The sequence below is a fragment of the Fomitopsis serialis genome (genome assembly GCF_022376445.1).
Source record: "Fomitopsis serialis strain Sig1Antser10 chromosome Unknown B0H18scaffold_216, whole genome shotgun sequence".
Classification (NCBI taxonomy): domain Eukaryota; kingdom Fungi; phylum Basidiomycota; class Agaricomycetes; order Polyporales; family Fomitopsidaceae; genus Fomitopsis; species Fomitopsis serialis.
The window spans coordinates 33,152-53,845 of NW_025955176.1; the positions used below are offsets into that span (position 1 = coordinate 33,152).

Sequence of the window (20,694 nt, forward strand, 5' to 3'; positions counted from 1 at the left end):
GGCGGCTCGATGCAGTTCTCTGCCGTCGTCCTGAGCATGCTCGCGCGGCACCGCCTACTGCGCCCCAAGCGCATGACGGAGGACACGGTCCTAGGCTAGGTCGTGACTGGCTCGTGGAGCAAGAAGATGGTCGGAGGCTCGGTGGGGCACAGGTGAACATCGTCGTCGACTCGCGCGGGTTCTCAGAGGGCGGGAAGGCGTTCGACAGTATCCTGCTGCACGTAGTGCATTGCAGGGGTACGCCCAACCCGCGTGGGTCGCGGGTAGGGGTCCCGGTAGCGATTTCCGTACCCGCCTACCCGCCCTGCAGTCGTGCGGGTATTGCCAAAAGCGGCAGCCCCGCGAGCGCCCAAACTCGCGGGTCTCCCCCTCTCGAGTCTCCTTCAAGCTTCAAGTTCCACCAGGTCGACTCGCCCACGCCCACGGTCTCAGCCTCAGCAACACGGCGCACAAGCGCGCGGCGAGCACCCGCAAAGACCGCGTGTGCGAACGCAATGCGAACGCAGCCGAGGAAGCCACCGCGAGCCCGGGCGCAGCAACGAACGGACGACAGGCCTGGATGACGAGTAGACGGCGGACAGGGGTGGGTGACTGGCGGGGACGGGCGAGGGCGAGGGCGCGGGCGCGGGCGAGGGTGAGGGCGAGGGCGAGGTGAGTTCAGGTACCCACGAGTCGGCTCACTAACAGCAAGCACAGGACGCCCCGACGTGCAGCACGACGCGCACGACGAGCGCGAGCACGCAGGGCCAATGCCCTGCGTGTAGGCACGGCCGACGAGCGGGCGGCGGGCGGACGAACGGACCACCGAGCTAGGTGAGCGAGCGGGTGGGTGAACCACCAGACACGTGGGCGGGTGGACGAACGGAGGGCCAAGGTGCACGCGGGTGGAGCTGGCAGGCGGGAAAACGGGCGGGTGAGCGGGCGAAGGGACAGGTGAGTGAAATAACACACACCCCGACCACCAGCATGCAGGGACGGCTGGCGAACGCGCGCATGAGCGAGCGGCCAGGTGAACAAGCGCACGGGCGGGCGAGCGTACGAGCAGACGAACGCGTCGGGCAGACGAACGCACGGGCCGACACATGCCAGTGGATGGGCGGGCGCGTGGGTAGGTGGACGAAGAGGTGTCGCGCAGCACGACACGCACGTCGACCGCGAGCGCGCCGGACAAGTGCCCAGCGCACAGACACGGCCGACGAACGCACACGCAAGCGAACGGGCGGGCGGACGAGCGAACGCACAGGTGAGCAGTCAGACGAGCGAACGAATGGGAGAGCTCACCGGTGAATAGTTTGGAAACCGGGAAGGCGGGCGGGGAAGCGGGGAGAGGGGCGGGCAGGGAGGCAAGCGGACGAGCAAGCCGGAACGCGCGACGACACGCACGGCAACCGCGAGCGCGATGGGCAAATGCCCAGCGCGCAGACACGGCCAACGAACGCACGCGCCGCGAGGCGGGAGAACGAGCAGGCAGGCCAGCTGGCATGGACGGGGACACGGTGCGGACAAGCACCACACGCATATCGACCACGAGCGTGCTGGGCGAATGCCCAGCACGCAGACGTGGCCGATGAACGCCGGGCGGGCATACGGGCGAGCGAAGGACGAGTGAGAGTGAGGTGGGCACACGAACGAGGCGGGAGGGCAGGCGAGCGGCGTGTACAGACGGGAAGTGCGCGGACTCTCCCGTCGGCGGGTACGGAGCTGTCGGGGACGCACGGGCGGATGGCGGGATCGCGCGAGCGCGAGTGCGGAGGACGGCGAGCGGGGAGGATGGAGGGTGAGGGCATAGCAGCGAGGACAACGGGTGCACCGTTGACCCGCCAACTTGCCCGCACACTCGCTCGCTCGCTCGCCTGCCTGCGCGAGCCTCCCCGCCCTCCTGCACACTCCCCCACTCACCCACCTATTCGCTCGCCCACCCGCGCATGGACCTGCAGACCCGCCGTACCCGCACGTGACCCGTACCCGTGAAGCGGGTACGGTACCAGGGCGGGTACGGGTACGGGTAAGCCCCCGGACACCCGGGGGTTTACCTGCACGACATGTTCAAGTTCTGGAGGACCCCGCGCTGATATACTACTGCGAGAACGAGATGGTGGACGGCGTGGAGTTCTCGCATGAGGACGCGTCCCCGGCGTCATTCCCGTTCCATCTCCTGAGCATGAGCAGCGGAATTGTTCTGCTGGTTGCAGACTACTCATGTTACACCACTCATTGGGACCTCCCCACTCGCCCTCGCACCCAGGGCCCAGGATTCGAAACAGATAGCTCACACCTGGATAAAGATCTGCGTGTGGTGAGCAATAACGAGTGCCTGGGCTACACTGTAGTGTGTATGTCAAACATTTTGCGTGTGTGATGTACCCCAAGATGTTAGTATAGTATGGCTTGTCGGCAGGAGGTGAACTACCATGGATAAACGGATATCATATCCAATGTGGACTTTTACGGTGTCATGTTCACTGGTGTTGACTCTTTACTCTGTGCTATGTCTGATTCTCATATTCTTGTAGGTTGTATCCTTGTAATGAATAACCAATTTATGTTCAGTACTTGACGACTCTTTGACACTTGTGATCAAACATTGACGGAGTGAGAATTGCCAGAGTTTGATACTGTGTGCACTTGTGGCTGACTCAGACTCTCATGGTTCACTTATTGGTGCGGCCGCCGACTCTTCGTTGTCACGTCTCTCACTATGTCGCCGCGCGATACTAGGTCGAAAGCCGCAGCAGCAGCAAAGGCGAAGGTCGGTGGGGGGAGCGCAAAGCCCCCCGTCAAGTCGACTCGCGGTAAGGCCAAATCGGCAGCCAGTGCCCCTGGTCCATCGGGCAGCATACAAGATGAAGCGACGGCGGCCCCCAACATGAAGGAAGTGCTCAAACAGCAGTATCCGCACCTCTCAAAGAAGAAGCTGAACGAGATGCTTCACAACCTCAACACCGCCGCGGAGAAGGATGGAGTTTCTGAGAAGGATCGTCGACAAAGTACGTAGTATCGCCATTCACACTGTGTATCAGCATACTACTAGCATATTGTGCCACAGAGATCAAGGACGACAACGAGCCTTAGTCGCCAAGGAAAAGGTGTCGGATACAGAGAAGGAGTCAGAGGATGATGAAGGAGAGCTGGTTCCATCGGCGAGCAAGGGCAAGAAGAAAGCGAACGGTGAGTAAACGCACAACTAGTGAGTGGCGAGCTCATCTTGCGTTAGTTCCATCGCCGCCTAGGCCCAAGCCTCGCCCACGCAAGAGGAAGGCGACTGAGACCCCCGAGAAGGAGGCGAGCGATGACGAGGCGGCGTGGAGCAGCCTGAGAAGAAGAAGGCAAGACCCAGCTGGCAAGTAAGCCAGCTGGTCAGGACGCATCGGCAGCCGACACGCGTGACGAGCGCAAGAGGAGGTCAGACGTCTGGTGAGCGTCATGTTCTTCGGAGCATACGGTCCTGTTTTGACGCATACCTCGCAGAGGTGTCGCCTGGACGCAAGAGTGTTGTCATACCGGAGGTGGTCATCCAGTCCTCGCCCCCGGTGTCGCGCTCGAAGGCGCCCAGGCAGGAGGAGGACCTGGCTGCATCCCTTGGTAAGTCGCTCAAAGAGTCGCGTATTTTACTAATTCGACTCGGAAGCAGGCTCAGGTACGAAATCAGCCAAGCAGACGCAGGGCGTTGCGAAGCCTCCGGAGAAGAAGACTTTCCTGCGTCTGGAGGACAGTGACGAGGAGAATGAGGACGATGACGAGGAGGCAGGTGAGGGTGACGAGGTCGAGGTCGAGGACGAGGTCGAGGAAGGTTCTGGACAGGGCGGTGAGCCACTGGTGTGTCTTACAACTCACGCTGATGACTGACATCTGTGACAGCAGGTTCGCCATCCAGAGCAGGAAAGGGTGCAGCAAGGCGTACTCGTCGCGTCAAGATGGAGTCGATGTCCCCCATCCACGTCCCGGACGACTCTGACGACGATGGCAGCGAGTACAAGGTGTCGAGTCACGACCGAGAGGAGGACATTGACGAGCTTGATGGCGACGTGGACATGGATGACGAGGTGAGACTGTGGCTTGGAAGGCGGTGTTTGACTGACTTTTGGCCTAGATCGTCGTCAAGGTCAAGGACAAGCCTCAGCAGAAGAAGAAAGAGAAAGCGCAGAGCAAGGGCAAGCGCAAGGTCGCCGGCCTAAGAAGGTCATCGACGTGACAACAACGTGCTCGAGACGATGACGCAGGAGCCGTTGAAGAGCTTCCTGCACCACGCCCAGCAGGAGTTCCGCGTGTACCTCAGCTTGGAGAACGCGTGGCCTCGAGTCATGAAGGACGGTCGTATGGAGAAGACCGAGAAGCCCGTGGAGATCATGAAGATGCTCATGGAGAAGCACGAGAGGTACAAGACCGAAAGGTTCTTGACCGCGTACAACAGGGCGTGGGCAGATGCAGTGACACATGGGAGGATGATCCACTATGTGAGTCGTCACTTCATTTCTCAGCGGTGACATGAGCATCGAGCAGATTGTCAGGTCGCGAAGGTGTCATCTCAACTTCGTCAGGAAGTCAAGCAGAAGGCAAAGCGCGTCGTCGAGAAGAACTTCCTCGCGTTCAAGGTGCCGCAACACGGCTCTGACGGCAAGAAGCTCAGCAGTGCTGCGTACAACGAGAAGACGGCAGTCACCTCGAGGCTCTCGTGAAGTTCTTGAAGCAGGACTTCGCATTCCATCACGGCAACTTGGAGATGCCAGATCCGATGGTGGATCCCTCGGTGCGTGTGCGTGCCAATGTCTAGGTACGGCTTACTGATATGTATTAGCTGTGGGTGGCCAACCTGGACGCTCCCTTCCACAACGAGGCTGTGGCTGAAGTCGCAGCTCGTCAGTGGTGGTCTGGAGCTCATCGGGAGGCCATGCGGCCTGAGAACCACGCGCGGTTCGACATCAACAAGCAGCCCCTGTCGAGCAACATGATAGCTCTGGTCTGCTCCGCGGTGAGTACGGTACCCTAGGTACTGAAGCCGCTATTCAAGTCATCGTGCATTAGATCATCGTTGCGCTGGATGAGGCCGTCAAGGTGAACGTCACCGTCAGCTTCGACGAGAAGACATACGCCACCGAGTAAGGAACATTATTTGTTTATAGCGCCGGCCTAACTGGGCTTTGTAGGCACGATCGTCTGAAGGTCAGCATCGACAACCTGCGGCGCTGTGCGGACCCGAGTGACCCGTCAAAGTACGACGAGGGCTGTGCTCGGTTCTGCAAGTCTATGGACGAGACGTTGGCGAGCACCATACGGTAAGTACATAGCCTGTTGCTGACGCTGTGCTGACACAACATGGTGTATCTCAGGAGGCTTGCAGGGATCTCGAGCACGAGCGTAGACGACGACGACGAGGCAGCTGAGCCTAGTACCGTCACCCGTGGCATTCCTACGGCCGCAATCTCGCGCATCTCCAAGCTGTGGGCGCCGAAGAACACTGGCACGAAGGCTAGTGACGAGCCGGCGGCGGCAGCCTCGGCGAGCGGGTCAGGCCAGGCTAAAGAGCGTGAAGGGGATGCAGAGGCCCCGTCGACCGCGTAGAGGCCGTGTAGGACGTGTGCCGGTGCGTTCACTGACGGTCTGACATGGAACATAATTTCTGAAGCTGAATAGGTCTTGTATTGTGGTGTACGTTTGTCAGGTGGTGGAACCGAAGGGCAGTACGTCTCACGCTCCGTTTCGTGTACGATCATCTTCGTCGAGGTTCTCTACATCATGTACGTTGTATTCGGACTCCTGTCATTCTGCGCCCATGCCTACGCTGTCCTCTCCGCCTCTCTGTAGCTTTTACTGGGCTCAAACACCAGCTGCATTACTAACATCGCTCTCATACCCACAAGCTGGTGGTATACCCTGTATAGCTACGTGTTGTGATCATGTATTACTGTATGCACCGTCGATACCGCAATGAACTGTTCGCTCGCATTGCCTACTGAAGTGCATCATGATCCATTTATAACCGTGCTATGGGCGCAATATGCACACTTTGAGAGCTCTTGATTAGCAATCTCAACCTCTTAATGAGTAGGAATTGGACGTTGGTTTTATCACTCACAAACCGGTTTATTATTGCTTTTTGAGTGGGAAACCCAATGCTGGGCTGCCCTGACAAATGGCGGTTGAAAACGCACTTCAAGGAATAAATAAAAATAAAAAGCTGCTTTTGTCAAACAATTCCTCTTGAGACCGAGGCACTTGTGTTGAGATTGGTTGAGGCGGTTTGGCTACTTTGGCGCTCTCAAAGCACTCTCTGTTGCTCTTCAGAGGGCCCAAGCGTCTGGGCGGTTTTCCCTGATGTATCGCTACTCTATTACGATCGCACGCGCCCGACCCCTTTCTTGACGACGTACCCTCGACTCTGTATCTCGCTTCGCCTGTCTAAGGCTGGTATACAAACCTGACAGTGTCTATGTGTACTACCTATCTTTAAGCTGCGAATGGATACACGCTTTATTCGCGAAATACTGCAGGCCCACGAAATAACCTAGAATACACCCAGAATGTACCCTCGAGCTCCCCCCAGTCGCGAAACAAATTGGGCGAAGGAAGTGCAATAGCGGGGTGCACCGTACTAGCAAGGAAGTCCCACTACGACCGATACCATTGCTACCAACTTGATCATAGCTCCCTATGAGATCCGAATTCATGTCTATACTAATCAGACATCGGCACCCGAGACGGCCCAAATTTACTGACTGCGCAAGCGGGACAGGAAAGCCGAGGACGGCGCTGAAGTCTTCTTCTCCCAGCGAGGGTACTTCGAGACTTACCCTCGGCCGAGAGGCCAAAGTCGCTCTGCTACTGGGTAGCATCCGACAGGTCACCTGAGAGACTCAGGAGTAGTCTCCGACCACCGCGCATCGTTGTAGCAGTGGAATTGTAACGCAACGGCATCATCATCCAAACTAAACACACCACATACGGACGAACACACGGCAAACGGCATAAGTGACCCCCGCCGGAGATGGCGAACGGCGTCCCCTTTCCACAGTGAACCAGATGAACTGACGGGGGAAAACGGAGAGAGGGCTGACCTCGACACTGATCGACCAGATCGGAGACTGGCGGTCGAGAGTCTGAACCAACCAGCTAGTCAAAACACTGAACACAACGCGAGGTACGATACGAGCCACAGGAGCGGAAGGAAAACGAAGGCGACCTTAAAAGTCGGCTCACTCAACATTAACGGTAGAGGCACAACCTCGGGAACATCGAATAACAAATGGAACGCGCTAAACGCTTTGATGCGTGAACAGCGAATAGGTATCATGGCAATCCAGGAGGCCCACCTGGATGACGAAACGGTACAAACCATACACCGCCTTTACGGACGAAGAATGAAAGTTCTGTTCTCCAGCGACACAGACACCACAAATGCGCGAGGCGTCGCCTTCGTACTAAACAGGGAGATAGTAGACATAGCAGGAGCAGAAATGACAACCTTGGTCCCAGGAAGAGCGGCAGTACTCTGCCTGACATGGCACGGCCAATCGAGACTGGAGATCCTTAATGTATACGCACCAAACCAGCCCAGCGAGAATGAAGGCTTCTGGGAGAACCTGTCGGCTCTATGCATAACAAGGCATAAACCGAACGTTGTACTGGGGGACTTTAACATTGTCGAAGACTCCGTCGACAGACTACCACCCAGGGAAGACAACAACGCGGCGATAGTGGGTCTGCAAGGCCTAATGCGTGACCTTGGACTAAAAGATGGGTGGCGCGAAACGGAACCTAAAACACGGGACTACTCGTTCCCTCAACGAGCGGCAACGTCGTGGTCACGTATAGATAGAATTTATGTCGCAGAAGAGCTCCTGAAATGCTCTAACGAGTGGCTGATAGAAACGACCGGAATCCCAACTGACCACCGACTCGTCTCAGTGCAACTGAGCGCACCCCAGGTGCCATACATCGGAAAAGGGAGATGGACCCTCCCTATTCAGTTACTAAAGGACACGAACTTCACCGATAAAGTAATAGCCCTGGGACGGGAAACGCTCCAGAGGGCAAAAGCACACGCCTCGGCGGGCACACGGACAACGGGGATGAATCCCCAGACCATACACTGCGACTTCAAACGCAGAGTCATAGAGATGGCCCGTAAAATCATGAAAGGGAAATGCCCCAAACTAGTGGCGACAATAAAGAAACTAAACGAAAACGCGAAGAGTTTACAGTGTGACCCGAACTTCGCACATGACAGACACTCCAACGGGAAGCTGCGGTGATACATGACCGGGTAGTGGAATTGGAGAAGAAGCGTTACAACATCACCCGGGCAACAACAGCTGCGCGGTATGCACTACACGGCGAAACGATGACAAAATATTGGTCCGGGATAAACAAAGCAAAGAAACCGCGGGACATAATATACATGCTTCAACGCCCTGGAACGACACCCCCGGAATATGAACGCCGCTCGGACAAAATGGCTGAGCTGGCCCGCAACTATCACGATGACCTACAGAGCCAGGATGGAGCACAGATCCTGGACGAAGCTCTCTGTCGAGCAACCTTGATGGAAGCGACGACGCCCTTGAGCGCAAGCGACAGGAATCAAGAGTACCACGAACTCACCGCTCCCATAACGGTGGCCAACATACAAGAAGCACTTGCGAAGACACAGACCGGGAAAGCCACTGGTCTTGACGGCATACCCTATGAACTGTGGACGACTTTCAATGACATGCACAAGAAAGCGGACGATAACGCACGATCGTTTGACTGCCTAGAGCTCCTCCGCGTTGTATACCGTGACATTGACAGGTTTGGAGTTGAAAAAGAGAGTGCTTTCGCTGATGGGTGGCTATGTCCCCTATACAAAAAGAAAGACCGGCGGGACGTAGCAAACTACAGACCGATCACACTTCTCAATACAGACTATAAGCTGTACACGAGGATATTAGCCACTCGCCTAGCCCCAGTAGCGTTAAAGATCATCCACCCCGACCAGGCCGGCTTCCTCCCAGGCCGCAGGATCACGGACCAAACACAGCTATGCCGGTCCATGATTGATTACGCGGAAGCCACGGAGGAAAACGGTCTGATAGTGGCTTTGGATCAGGAGAAGGCATACGACAAGATACGACATGACTACCTGTGGATGGTCCTTGAAATTTTCGGACTGCCCACTGAACTCATCAAGAGGTTAAAGAGCATATATGGATCAGCGTCGACACTGGTCATCATAAATGGTGAATGCAGTACCTATTTCCAAATAATACGTGGGGTGAGACAAGGCGACCCACTATCGTGCCTGCTCTTCGACCTCGCAATCGAACCCTTGGCCTGCCTCCTACAGCGATCCACCCTCAAGGGATTCTCCATCCCTGGACTAACAGAACGCCTGTTAGCATCCCTCTTCGCCGACGATACGTCCGCGTTCCTCTCACAAAACGACGCGTGGGAGCAACTCTGGCATATCCTCGAACGGTGGTGCGCGCTCTCCGGGGCCCGCTTCAACAGGGAGAAAACGGAGGTAATCCCGATAGGAACGGAGCAGTACCGAGCACAAGTAGTGGCGACCCATCGGATCAACCCTACTGTGACAGGGAACACCATACCAGAGCATATACATGTTGTGAAGGACCAGGAAGCGACGCGAGTACTGGGTGCCTGGATAGGAAACAAAGTGAATGAAGCCGCTGTCTGGGCCCCAGTAGTCCGGAAGGTGGAGACTTTCCTCGAGAGATGGGGACAGAGTCACCCGTCCTTCAAAGGGAAAAGGTACATCATTCAAATGGGCCCGGGAGGAATAACACAATACCTCACAACGGTACAGGGCATGCCAAAGTCTGTCGAAAAGTCTCTAAGTAAAACAATTAGAAACTTCGTCTGGGGCTCAGATGCCATACCTTCGGTGAACCAGGACACGCTACACCTTCCCATAGAAGATGGAGGCCTAGGCATTCTGGACCTAAAATCACGCAACGAAGCCATTGAGATAATGTGGCTCAAGCGCTACCTTACCCTCGGTACAGAGAGGCCCAGGTGGGCTTTCGTAGTGGACGCCGTTATGGCCATCCGTGTTACGAAAGATGCGGGAGCCATCCGGAGGAATGCGCAGGTGAATACCTTCCTCCAGGACTGGCACCCAGCGGGCCACGCGAACTCCCGCCTACCCGACTACCTGAAGCGAATGCTGAAGGTGGCAAAGCAACACAATGTCTCCTTTGCGGCGGTGACCCTGAGCAATGACGTGAAGGCAGGCCTTCCCGCCTGGTACCACATAGGCACGGACAAACAGCTGCGAAGGCTGAATAATGCCCCTGTAAGTAACTGTCTGCGAGATGTACACAGCGTGAGCCTGGTAACAGACCTCGTGAAATTGGCACAACACGTCACCATCCTCACCGACGGCGGCGACGGTCCAAGTGAGTGTGAATGCATGGAATGCCGGACCAATCGTATACACGGATGTCATAATCCCGAGCGATGCTATGAAGCGGCCGGGAAGCTGCTCGGCCACCTAAGCGAAAAATGGAACCCGAGGACGGACACTGCCCCGGATGGCCTCACCCTCACGCATAGGCGCCAGGAGAAAAACGGAAAGGCCATCGAGAAAGGCGGACAGACCACTTTCGACCCTTCTTTGACGCTGAGGGGCGGAGTAGCGGAAGCTTTCCGCGCATTCGTGGCAATGCCGAATATAGCAAACCCACCAGCGATTAGACAACGTCGTGGACGAGTGGTGGAAGACGAAGCGCAGACGATCCTAGTCCTCGGCGCCCCGAAGGACGAGAACACCGAACCACCTGACGCAGAGGGGAGCGAAGACATTGGTTTCGTATATGTAGCGAGGAACAGCGAGCGAAACTCCCTGGTCCGAGCCCACCCATCAAGTGGAAGGAACGCGAGCCCATGGAGTGAACTAGTGGCCGCCCTGAAGGCGGCACAAGACGCCCCCCCTGACACACCACTGCACTTTATAGGCGAGACAAACAGCCTGTCCGAATACCTCGTCCGTGACCTGCCGCGATGGGAGGACAGAGGCTGGATCGACGTGCCGAACAACGCACCGGCGAAGGCACTAGTCAATACCCTTCGCAAGCGCTGTGCTGTGACAACCTTCAGACAAGCAACCGGAGTGGGAGACAGGCGTAAGCTGGAACTTGCAAGACGTGAGGCGAAAACGCTGTGTCGGTCTGGAACGGCGCCCACCCCGTGAACATGGAACTTGACCCGACCTTCGACCTGTCGGGGGCGAGACTAGATAAACTGACGCAAAAGCTCGCGTACCGCGGTATCATAGCCCGTAAGTGCGTGGCGCCCCGCAGACGGACGATCCAAAGTCTAGCAAATATTAGAGACGGGGTACTCACATTGCAAGGGAAGTTGATCGCAAACGAAGACATATGGCGGAGCCTGAGATGCCCTGACATTAGAAAGCCGATCAGCGACTTCCTGTGGAAGAGCGTCCATGGGGCACAAAAGTGTGGGAGTTATTGGGAGCATATACCTGGCTATGAGGAACGAAGCCGGTGCCAAACGTGTGGACAGCTGGACTCACTAGGACACATCCTCCTCGAATGCAAGGCAATCGGGTCGGCCACAATATGGAGCATGGCGAAAGCACTCTGGCAGAAGAAACAACTGGCTTGGCCAGAGCTGAGCCTGGGTGACATACAGGGCCTGTGCCTGCGAAGGTGGACTGGCGCGAGAGGACAACGACGGAGACACGCGGAGCGATTTTGGAAGATCCTAATATCTGAGTCCGCCTTCCTGATCTGGAAGCTGCGTTGTGAGAGAGTTATCGGACACGCCGACGAAGATGACTGGGAACACACCGGTCAGGCAATCCGAGCCAGATGGACTAGGGCCATGAACGAAAGGCTACATCTTGATATGGTGCAGACGCACAGGCGATTCGGCCGGTCCGCAGTCAAAAAGGACAAGGTCCTGGGAACGTGGAATGGCACACTGTTTGATGAGCTGGCCTTACCGGAAGACTGGACTACATACAATAGGGTTTTAGTGGGTATTGACGCGACGCGTCTCGACATACGGGACGATGGTTGACGAGCCCCACACTGGCGAATACACGCCGTGCATAAAAGCATTTTCTCCCTGGAATTATGCCCGCGGGGAAACCTGCTAGCAGGCCGGGTCACCGGGACTGACCGATTGTCAGGCTGCCGAAACCCATGATGGCCCTCCAAAAAAAAAAAAAAAAAAAAAAAACGAAGAGCGATTAGTACCAAATTATTAGTACATATGAAAAACAGGCGCCTACCAGCGAGCGCTGGCCTGCCAGTGCGAGGCTGAGCACATTCCACCATTCAAGTTGAACTGCCAGTGAACGTCGACAGCTGCGAGCCACGATATCCCAACGCATTATCCCAGGCAAGGCGGCAGCTCAGGCAACGGCAATGTCTGGTGATAATTTGTCTCCCCTTCCGGAATCCTCTCGCCCCGAATTGTCGAGGACAACGACGACTCTGACTGCACGCGATGTGCTGTTACAGGCTAAGAAGAACACGGTGCTCAAATCCCACGGCAGGCCACCTTGGTAAACTTTCTACAGAGGCCCTTCACAGGTCTTTCCATTGAGCTACGTATCACCAGGTATGGAGAGGATGGCCACAGAATCTCTGATGCGTTCGTCATCGGTATTGCTGGTGCGCAAATCTGACGCAAATCATACCGGCCAGTCGATCAGCGTTTGACCAGCTGATTTGCAGGAGGATCCGCCAGTGGCAAAGTGAGAACGTTCGGTAGCACCATCACAAGTATATTCATGCCCCGTCCGAGAACAGACGCATGTCGCGCGCCGTATAGTTCAGTCTCTAGGATCTATTCCGACTGTCGTCATTATGTCTCAAGTAAGATGCAACGCTGCACGTCGTTTCCTACATTTACGCCGAACGTGTAGGATAGCTTCTACAAGCGGCATACGGAAGAGGAAATCGAACTGGCCTTTGCAAGCCGCTATGACTTCGATCATCCTGGTATGCATCGCACGCTATGCTGTCTGTCCCTGACTGAGGCGCTTCGCGTTTGTAGACGCAATTGACATGCCGCTGTTCGCGTCCGTACGTGCACCTATTCGTGTCATGTGTCCTTGGGATGCGAGGTGTACTTGAACTTTGAAGGTCGCGTGTCCTGCCATGGAACTACACAGTGCCTGGCGGATCTGAAGGCTTGTCGACAAACGAACATCCCCATCTACTCCTTCACAGAGCATCAGCGTCTTGACGAGACCAAGTATCTCTATGGAGCAGCAATTATCATTGGTACGTCCAATCAAGCCTAAGTTGGCATCAAAGGTTGAGCTCCAGTGAAGCGGAAGGCATCATGGCCTTGCACGACCCCGCCCTTAGGGCGTTGTATGATCTGAAGGTACAGAGTTAATCCAGAGCCAATTGGTCCAACGGCTATTTAACATCCGCATTCCCTAGATTTTTGTACAATGCGACTCAGACCTGATGCTCGCCCGCCGTATCAAGCGCGACGTGACAGAACGCGGGAGGAGCGTTGACGGAATCCTCGAACAGTCAGTGCTAGATTGCCAAACGCGTACCTTATCGCTAACACCACACCTCGCACAGGTACTTGCGTTACGTGAAGCCCTCCTACGACCACTTCGTGCAGCCAACTTCTCGGTATGCCAACATAGTGCGCTAACTTTCTGTTTCGTTGAGTGCGCTCGCCTGACGTACTGCCTTATCAGATCGTACCCGGATCCGACAATGCCGTGGCCATCGACATCATCTCGACGCATATACGAAGACAGTTAGACGAGCGGGCAACTCAGCTTCGGCAGCGTTTGGCTGGAGCTGTCCCTCGCGAGCTCGTCGCCCACGGTTCGCCCGACCTAAGCAGCTCGAGTCTCAATATCACCCAGCTACCCCAGACACCACAGTTGAAGGCGTGTGCTACGTGCCTTATTACTTGACGTTGGGATTTGACGAACCTTACAGGGTATACTGACCATCCTGAGGGATGCTGAGACTTGCCGCGGGGACTTTATCTTCTTCAGTGACCGACTTGCGACGCTTCTGGTAGAGAAGGCGACAGAGTTGCTGCCATACCGCCCGAAAGCCGTCATCACTCCCCTCGGCGTCGAAGCACATGGTAAACAAGTAGATGTCCAGGTGGGTGCTCACTCTTCTGACTCGCATTGGTCCATGGGCATACCTGACGAGGTATCTGTAGCATCTGTGTGGAGTGTCCATCTTGCGATCGTACGTCTCCTCAACCTATTACCTGAGACGTTATGCTGACCGCGTCTCAGAGGAGGGCCCTTGGAGCGGGGTCTCCGGAGGGTAATCAACGACATCCCTATCGGCTCAATGCTAATACAGTCGGAAGCCGCATCAGGGGAGCCTCTCCTGCTCCACCTCCAGCTTCCCGTTTGTGTCCGCCAGCGTCACCTCGCCCAGAACACCTACGTCTTCCTCGTAGATGCCCAGGTGTGTTCCACGTCCCCAGTTATAGTAATCTTACTCATCAGAGTGGTCTGCGCAGATTGGTACGGGCGCGGCGGGCTTCATGGCCATCCGCATGCTGCTCGACCACGGCGTCCCGCAGGACCACATCATCTTCGTGACCTTCCTCGTCGCCCGCTGCGGCGGCATCTCCGTCCTCCAGCGCGCATTCCCCAACGTCAAGATCGTGTGCGGCGCCGTGGACGATCACCTGAGGGAGATGTGGCTCGAGGGCGTCGATGAGGACGAACAGCCTGCAGAGGGTCGGAAGGTCTGGGTGGTCGAGCCGGGGATGGGTCACATAGGTTCGTATCGGCGATTTATCAAACCCAGTGAATGCTCGGCTTACTTGTCTTCGCAGGAGATCGTTACTACCTCTAGACGGACAGAATCTCGCTTCTGGCAGTAAAGGGGACGCTGTTCTTCGCTAGAGCTTCGACAAGGCATGGGAACCCAGAGCCGTCATATGTACACTATCACACGGTCGCAGTGACAACAGACACTTAGCTGAAATGGCTCTCGCGTGTATGTTCCGGTACCAAAGTCTATTCGCGTTCATTCGGTGAATGTGGGTAGTAAGGTATGCATGTGACTCAACAGCAAGTGCGGAGAGGGGGGGGGGGGATAAACGAGGCGTAAGTGATGTATAAGACAAGAGACCCGTAAGTAAATATAGACATATCGGTCGTCAGAGCATTCGTAAAACCAACAACATTCATTCACATTATTGTGCACCACCTGCCCCTCTTCTCTTCGTCGATCTTGCCATCAATCGGGGTATTCGCTGGTACCTCGAGCCCAGGCGATGCGACGGCACTGCTAGGGCTCTTGAGGAACTCGCCCTCCGCAATTTCATGCGAAGTGAGCTCTTCAGGGAGCTTGGGCGAGCTTGAGAACCAACCGCCAGGGAAGAATCGCGACGACGTTGTCGACTCGTGCCTAGTGCGAATCGTCGTCGGCGACGGAGGCTGGACCTCAACGTGGGCCACTTGCTCAGTCTGCAGCTGCTCGTTCTCATCGAGTGGTACTAGACGTGCTAGGCTAGGCCTGCAAAACTCCCGTCAGTGGGTAGAGGTCGCTTAGCCAAGATTAGCTCACTTGGTGGCGATGCCCTTGCTACCTCCCTCTGTCGTCGGGAAGGCATGCTTGTCGCTCTCCAGGGCAGCTGGTTGCGTTTCTGAGGCTTGCACATCGACTGCCTCTGCTGTAGTGTCTGGGCCCTGTGTCGTAACTGTGTACGATGGTGTCCATGGGCGAGGCGGCGGGTCCTAACATAGCCAATACCGTCAGAACTTTATTGGGCGGGTTAATATGACATATCACTCACTGTGGTTTCCTCAGGCTCGACCTCAACCTCTTTCAGCCCGGGCGTACCAGGACCCTGCGAGGTGACTGAATACGATGGCGTCCATGGACGAGGCGGTAGTTCCTAGACGAGGTGAGACTTATTAGGCTAGGATTAAACACCATCAACAGTCATGGACTTACAACCACCTCAGCAGAAACCCCTGAATCCGTTGCATAATCTTCGACTGGCGACTCTGAGGAGACTGTTACAATTGGTGCCAGAGGAGCAGGTAGCTCTTCAATATGCTCCACCTCCTTCTCCTCGCTCGCCACGGGAGCACTGAGAGGGGTAGTACCTTGTCGAGAGACTGAATATGACGGAGTCCAAGGGGACTTCGGTCTCTCAATCTCGACAACAGCAGGCGCAGCGGCCGGCTCTGGTATCTACAAGAAAACAACGTCAATCTCTGTGCGTCGCACAACAATGAGATACGAACGGGCGCTGCAATCTCAGGAACAACCTGTTCCGGCTCGGAGGTCAGGACAATGACGGGTTCGGCGGGTGCAGGTTCGTCTTTGTGCTCTTCCGTGGAGGCGACGTCAGCAACAGGAGTCGATTCAGGAAAGACCGCAGGAACCGCTTCAACTGCGGCCACAGCGACGGCTGCGGTCAACGGTTGTATCTCTTCGACGTCTTCGTTTGCCGTCGCCACGGGCTTGTGTGCAGGAGTTGTACCTTGGGAGCTGACAGCATATGACCGGACCCAAGGAGATTTAGGTGCTTCCTCTGTAGTTTCTACAGAAGCAGACGGTTCGACTTCGGGCTATGTCCAAACACCATTAGTAAGTGAATGACAGGACGAACAAAGTACTCACCTCGGCCACAACCTCAGTCGTGACGATCTGGACGACTGGAGCTTCACTCGGATCAGGTTCGCTCTCTACCCGTGTCACCTCGATCTCAACAGCTTGCGGAGCAGGCACGGTCACATCCGCTTCTGCGGCCGTGGATGCTTGTGATTCCGGCGCATTTGCTGCATCTTCGTCTTGTGCTGACGGAGCGATTGCCTCTGCGTCCTCGACCGGTTGCACTGCCTCGATATCAACGGCTACGACCTGAGGCGAGTGCGCTGGACTAGGACCCTGAGAGCTGACAGAATACGAGCGAAGCCAAGAGGGCGACTTCGGTACCTCACCAGACGCATTGCTAGACTCGTCAATGGCGGACTGGACAGAAAACGAGCGTCGTCAGCACGATGACACCTGTAACACAGCGGACATTTACCTCTGTCGGCTGAAGGTCATTTGCCGGCTCTTCAACCACTTCCGTCAAAATAACTGGGACCGCGATTGTCGTATCCACAACTTCCAGGGTCGCTTGGACCTCTGCTACAGGAGGAGGAAGTTGTTCCAGTCCTTCGACCTCCTCAGGAGAGAGACTCTCCGACCCCTGCCTCACAACGCTGTAGGATGGCGTCCACGGTGACTTCGGACGCTCTATGGAGGCAGGTGCCGTGATCTCAGAGTCGATGGTTGCGTCGGCTACGACCGCAGTCTCGCCCACGGCGTCTTCGACCACCACGGTGACTGCAGGAGCCACGTCTGATACTTCTTCGATTACTGGTTCCTCCGCGACAGCATCAATGCCAGTTGCCTCGACTGCGGCCTCTGCTGATTCTACGCCAGTTTCGGGGACGGCTGGGACAGTGAACGCGCCTTCAATCGGTAGTTCTTCCACGGCCTTGACAAATTCAGCCTCCGATGCAGCATGCTCCAGTGGAACGACAGTTTCATCGGCAGAGGCAACAGCATCATCGGAGGACGATTCATTCGCCACGCCGATGACGACAGTCGCTAAAGCGGCAGCAGCAGCGATAGCCTCCCCAATTGACCTAACCACGTGTTCTTCGTCACTCGTGGAAGATTCGGGTGCCTCATTTCCGGCCTGCAGTGTTGTTTAGGTACTCGATATCTCAATCCGGACATAAGGTTGGAACACACCTCTACCACGTTGTCGCCAGATACCTCGACGTTGTCCGCAACCACTTCAGCTACAGCAACGTCCAGCTGGCTGTCCACCACGGAAGGTATACTCTCCTCTGCAGAGATGGCCGCTGGGTCAACAACGGCTTCCGGAACGGCAGAAGCCTCGTCCATGATGGGAACGACGATAGTAGAAGTCACGCTCTCTTCGAGGACTGGCGCCTCTGCGGAAACAGCCTCGTCACTGAGGGGCGCGTCAGAAGGTACTGTCGCATCTGCAGCGATACTTTCCGAGGGTTCATCAGGAACGACGTCCGTCTCAAGAGCAGGTAGCACTTCTTGCTGGATGACCTCTTCAACCCCAGGAGCCGACTCTGTCACAACTTCGATAACGAATGGCTCTCCAGCAACTTCCTCGGGTGGTGCCTCGACTGCAACAATGGATTCCTGCATAGTATCCACTGGTCAGAATCACTAAAGATCGAAATCTTTGATCGTACTCACTGTGGTCGTCTCTTCCGCGGCAGGAACAGCTTCGCTTTCAGGTTGAGCCTCAGCTACCTCCTCAGCTGCCACCTCCACAGGAACCGCTTCTTCGATAGCAGCCGCTTCCTCGACCGCAACAATTTCCTCGTTCACTGCAACAGTTTCCTCGTTCACTGCAACAGGGACCTCTGAGACGACTGTAGCCACCGTCTCGGTAACAACAGCCTCTCCGACCGGGTCCTCGACAGACTCCGTCGACGGTTCTTCAACCACCTCCACCAAATCCTCGGTATCAGTCGCTGTGTCCTCAGCAGGCGTTGCCTGATCCACCACAGGCTCTGCTGCGGTTGCTTCTTCGATAGCTTCTGCCACTGTAGGTGCGACGTCGACGTCAACTACCACCTCAACAGCTGGCGCTGCCTCCCCGGCCACGGGCACGGTCTCTTCAACAGGAACCGACTCCTCAACGGTGGCTAATTCTTCGACGACGAGTTCCTCTGCAGAGACGGGTTCTTCGATAACGGCGTGTTCCTCCACAGAGACGGATTCTTCAGCAGCAACAGGCTCCTCTACAGCAACGAGTTCCTCAGCAACGACGGGTTCCTCTACAGCAACAAGTTCCTCATCGACGAGTTCCTCTGTGGCGACAGGTTCCTCAGCAACAACGAGTTCCTCTGTGACGACGGATTCCTCTGCGGCGACGGGTTCCTCTGCGGCGATAGGTTCTGCAACTACAATGGGTTCTTCCGCCACGACAGGTTCTTCAGCGACGAGTTCTTCGGCAGCGGGCTCGGCCGACGCAGTTAACTCCTCGACAAGAGGCACCAGGTCTTCGATCGCAGGAACCTCGTCCGCCGCTGCTGTTTCTGTTGAAGCAGAAGGTTCCTCGATCGCGGCCACCTCGACGGCTGCTTCGGTTACATCAGCCTCTTCAGAGGCAACAGGCTCTTCAGCCGGTGTCGGTACTTCCGCGGTAGGTGGCTCCTCGGCGACAGGTTCGCTTGATGGGATAGTCTCCTCTGTGATGGGTTCACTTGCCACGATAGCCTCCTCTACGAACGCTGGTGCTTCCTGTTCAGGGACAGTCGCGGTTTCTTCGGCTGGTACAGCCGCGTCCGCGACCGAAACCGCCTCTGCTATAATCTCGCTCTCTGTGGCGGCGACCTCTTCCGTAGGTGCCTCATCAACCACACTCGTCTCGGCCTCCGGCGAAACCTTTGCAGCCGCAGGCGGCGCGTCCTCGATGTCGGACGGCTCTGAGACATGGATTGTCTCCTCTACCACGCTGCCGTCTTCCTCTAGAGCAGGCGTCTCGTCCGTCAAGATAGTGTGACTCTCTGCAGCTGGCGTGTCTTGTTCAGCAGCCTCCGTCACTGCAACGGGCTCGAGTGCGACTGCGTGCGTAGGTGCTTCCTCTACAAGGACGTCCGAGGGCTCGTCCGTCGGTGTTGGCTCCGAGGGTGCGGCAGCGGAGGCAGGCAGCTCCTCTTCGACCTTGCTCTCGACGACTTCCTCTGCTTGAGCCTCCGGCACGTTCTCCTCGAGCGCTGCCACCTCGACAGGTACTATGGATTCGGTGGGAGCGTCGGTGGTCGGCTGTTCCACCTCAATTGACACGGTAATTTCGTCGACAGCCTCAACTTCGGGCTCGCGTGCCGCACTCTCGCTCTCGTCAGCGTCCTATAGTCGCGCGTTTAGCTATCAATCACATGGACGACGCGTCAAGAGGCTAATACACTTACGTGGTGTGGCGCATGACCATTTGCGGGGACGTCACTCTTTACAGCGTGCGACGCGTCTGATGCCGTGGCGTCGGCCACAGCAGCCTTTGCATCGATCTCCGGCTCTCCGACGTCGGCCTGGGCAGCCAGCGAGCATTGCAATGCAATGGTATGAGCCACGTATGAGGGTTGAGTGAGAACTAGCACACGCACCTCTCCATTCTCATGCACCTCATCCTTCTCGCCGTTCATCACAGTCACTGGCTCAGCAGATAACGCGTCCTCATCTACTTCCGCCCTCACTTCCTCAGCGATCTCTGAAGCCTTCTCGGGCTCTGCGGCAGCCTCCGTCAATTCGACCGCAACAGGCGCGTCCACGTCAGGTTGTTTGTCAACAGCAAGGTCGGTTTCCTCCAGCTTCCCAGTCTCGTAAGTCGTGTGCGGCGCGTTTGTAGCATCTGCCAGAACCGGAATGGTTGGTTCGCCTTCCGCCACCGTGACGGACATGTCCACGAAGCGAAGACTTGATGATACGCGTGAGGTGTCGTTATAAGTAGTAATGTGCTGGCGCAATCAAGTGAGGTGCTGGTCGGTGTCGTCCAGCGGCGGGGGTTAGTGTGCTGTCAGAGAGAGAAAAGAAAGCACAATGGTTCTGCAGGGCGCTCGTGTGCCATACAGGATCGTGTCGGACCTCGTGCCCGGGTCTTTACGCGACTTCATCACGTGATCGTACGTTGCGACTCTATTCGCCTTCCAGCGCTAACGATCAG

At 56.3% G+C, this 20,694-nt stretch overlaps 7 protein-coding genes across 7 annotated transcripts; 6 read left to right on the forward strand and 1 right to left on the reverse strand.

Annotated features, from left to right (window-relative positions):
• The first annotated feature begins 702 nt into the window (after positions 1-702).
• Positions 703-2,155, forward strand: B0H18DRAFT_228008 (uncharacterized protein). Its single transcript, XM_048037210.1, has 2 exons — positions 703-1,243; positions 1,292-2,155. Exons 1-2 carry the CDS (start codon positions 967-969, stop codon positions 1,969-1,971), a joined length of 957 nt encoding a protein of 318 aa, XP_047885632.1. The 5' UTR covers positions 703-966; the 3' UTR covers positions 1,972-2,155.
• B0H18DRAFT_1051902 (uncharacterized protein) lies at positions 1,759-2,423 on the forward strand. The gene has a single exon (XM_048030974.1). It carries the CDS (start codon positions 2,093-2,095, stop codon positions 2,357-2,359), a length of 267 nt encoding a protein of 88 aa, XP_047885633.1. The 5' UTR covers positions 1,759-2,092; the 3' UTR covers positions 2,360-2,423.
• Positions 2,424-2,698: 275 nt separating this feature from the next.
• B0H18DRAFT_960774 (uncharacterized protein) lies at positions 2,699-5,559 on the forward strand (the record flags this gene model as incomplete). The annotated part of the gene is made up of 14 exons (XM_048042996.1): positions 2,699-2,987; positions 3,073-3,168; positions 3,215-3,344; positions 3,437-3,582; positions 3,638-3,805; positions 3,859-4,043; positions 4,091-4,162; positions 4,221-4,454; positions 4,509-4,636; positions 4,657-4,747; positions 4,796-4,969; positions 5,023-5,096; positions 5,145-5,273; positions 5,328-5,559. 14 exons carry the CDS (start codon positions 2,699-2,701, stop codon positions 5,557-5,559), a joined length of 2,148 nt encoding a protein of 715 aa, XP_047885634.1.
• Positions 5,560-9,967: 4,408 nt separating this feature from the next.
• On the forward strand, positions 9,968-11,188 carry B0H18DRAFT_889269 (uncharacterized protein; the record flags this gene model as incomplete). Its single annotated transcript, XM_048041269.1, has 1 exon — positions 9,968-11,188. The coding sequence occupies one exon, from the start codon at positions 9,968-9,970 to the stop codon at positions 11,186-11,188; it is 1,221 nt and encodes a 406-aa protein (XP_047885635.1).
• A 395-nt stretch (positions 11,189-11,583) lies between these two features.
• B0H18DRAFT_889252 (uncharacterized protein) lies at positions 11,584-12,039 on the forward strand (the record flags this gene model as incomplete). The annotated part of the gene is made up of 1 exon (XM_048041268.1): positions 11,584-12,039. The coding sequence occupies one exon, from the start codon at positions 11,584-11,586 to the stop codon at positions 12,037-12,039; it is 456 nt and encodes a 151-aa protein (XP_047885636.1).
• Positions 12,040-12,268: 229 nt separating this feature from the next.
• On the forward strand, positions 12,269-14,828 carry B0H18DRAFT_1216781 (armadillo/beta-catenin/plakoglobin; the record flags this gene model as incomplete). The annotated part of the gene is made up of 16 exons (XM_048036678.1): positions 12,269-12,529; positions 12,586-12,638; positions 12,702-12,721; positions 12,777-12,842; positions 12,893-12,968; positions 13,024-13,052; positions 13,142-13,253; positions 13,304-13,359; positions 13,419-13,513; positions 13,569-13,635; positions 13,691-13,888; positions 13,941-14,114; positions 14,176-14,204; positions 14,255-14,432; positions 14,488-14,752; positions 14,809-14,828. The coding sequence occupies exons 1-16, from the start codon at positions 12,390-12,392 to the stop codon at positions 14,826-14,828; spliced, it is 1,578 nt and encodes a 525-aa protein (XP_047885637.1). The 5' UTR covers positions 12,269-12,389.
• Positions 14,829-15,166: 338 nt separating this feature from the next.
• B0H18DRAFT_1126780 (uncharacterized protein) lies at positions 15,167-20,431 on the reverse strand (the record flags this gene model as incomplete). Its single annotated transcript, XM_048035219.1, has 11 exons — positions 15,167-15,494; positions 15,546-15,715; positions 15,775-15,876; positions 15,936-16,178; positions 16,232-16,558; positions 16,611-16,961; positions 17,020-17,679; positions 17,736-18,164; positions 18,222-19,883; positions 19,946-20,062; positions 20,138-20,431. The coding sequence occupies 11 exons, from the start codon at positions 20,429-20,431 to the stop codon at positions 15,167-15,169; spliced, it is 4,683 nt and encodes a 1,560-aa protein (XP_047885638.1).
• Positions 20,432-20,694: the final 263 nt, after the last annotated feature.

Bases quoted from the DNA above. Each gene is read 5' to 3' on its own strand.
- B0H18DRAFT_228008 (XM_048037210.1), top strand. From the start codon at position 967: ATGCAGGGACGGCTGGCGAACGCGCGCATGAGCGAGCGGCCAGGTGAA. The intron at 1,244-1,291 runs GTGAGCAGTCAG...ACCGGTGAATAG, and splicing joins GCGGACGAGCGAACGCACAG to TTTGGAAACCGGGAAGGCGG.
- B0H18DRAFT_1051902 (XM_048030974.1), top strand. From the start codon at position 2,093: ATGGTGGACGGCGTGGAGTTCTCGCATGAGGACGCGTCCCCGGCGTCA.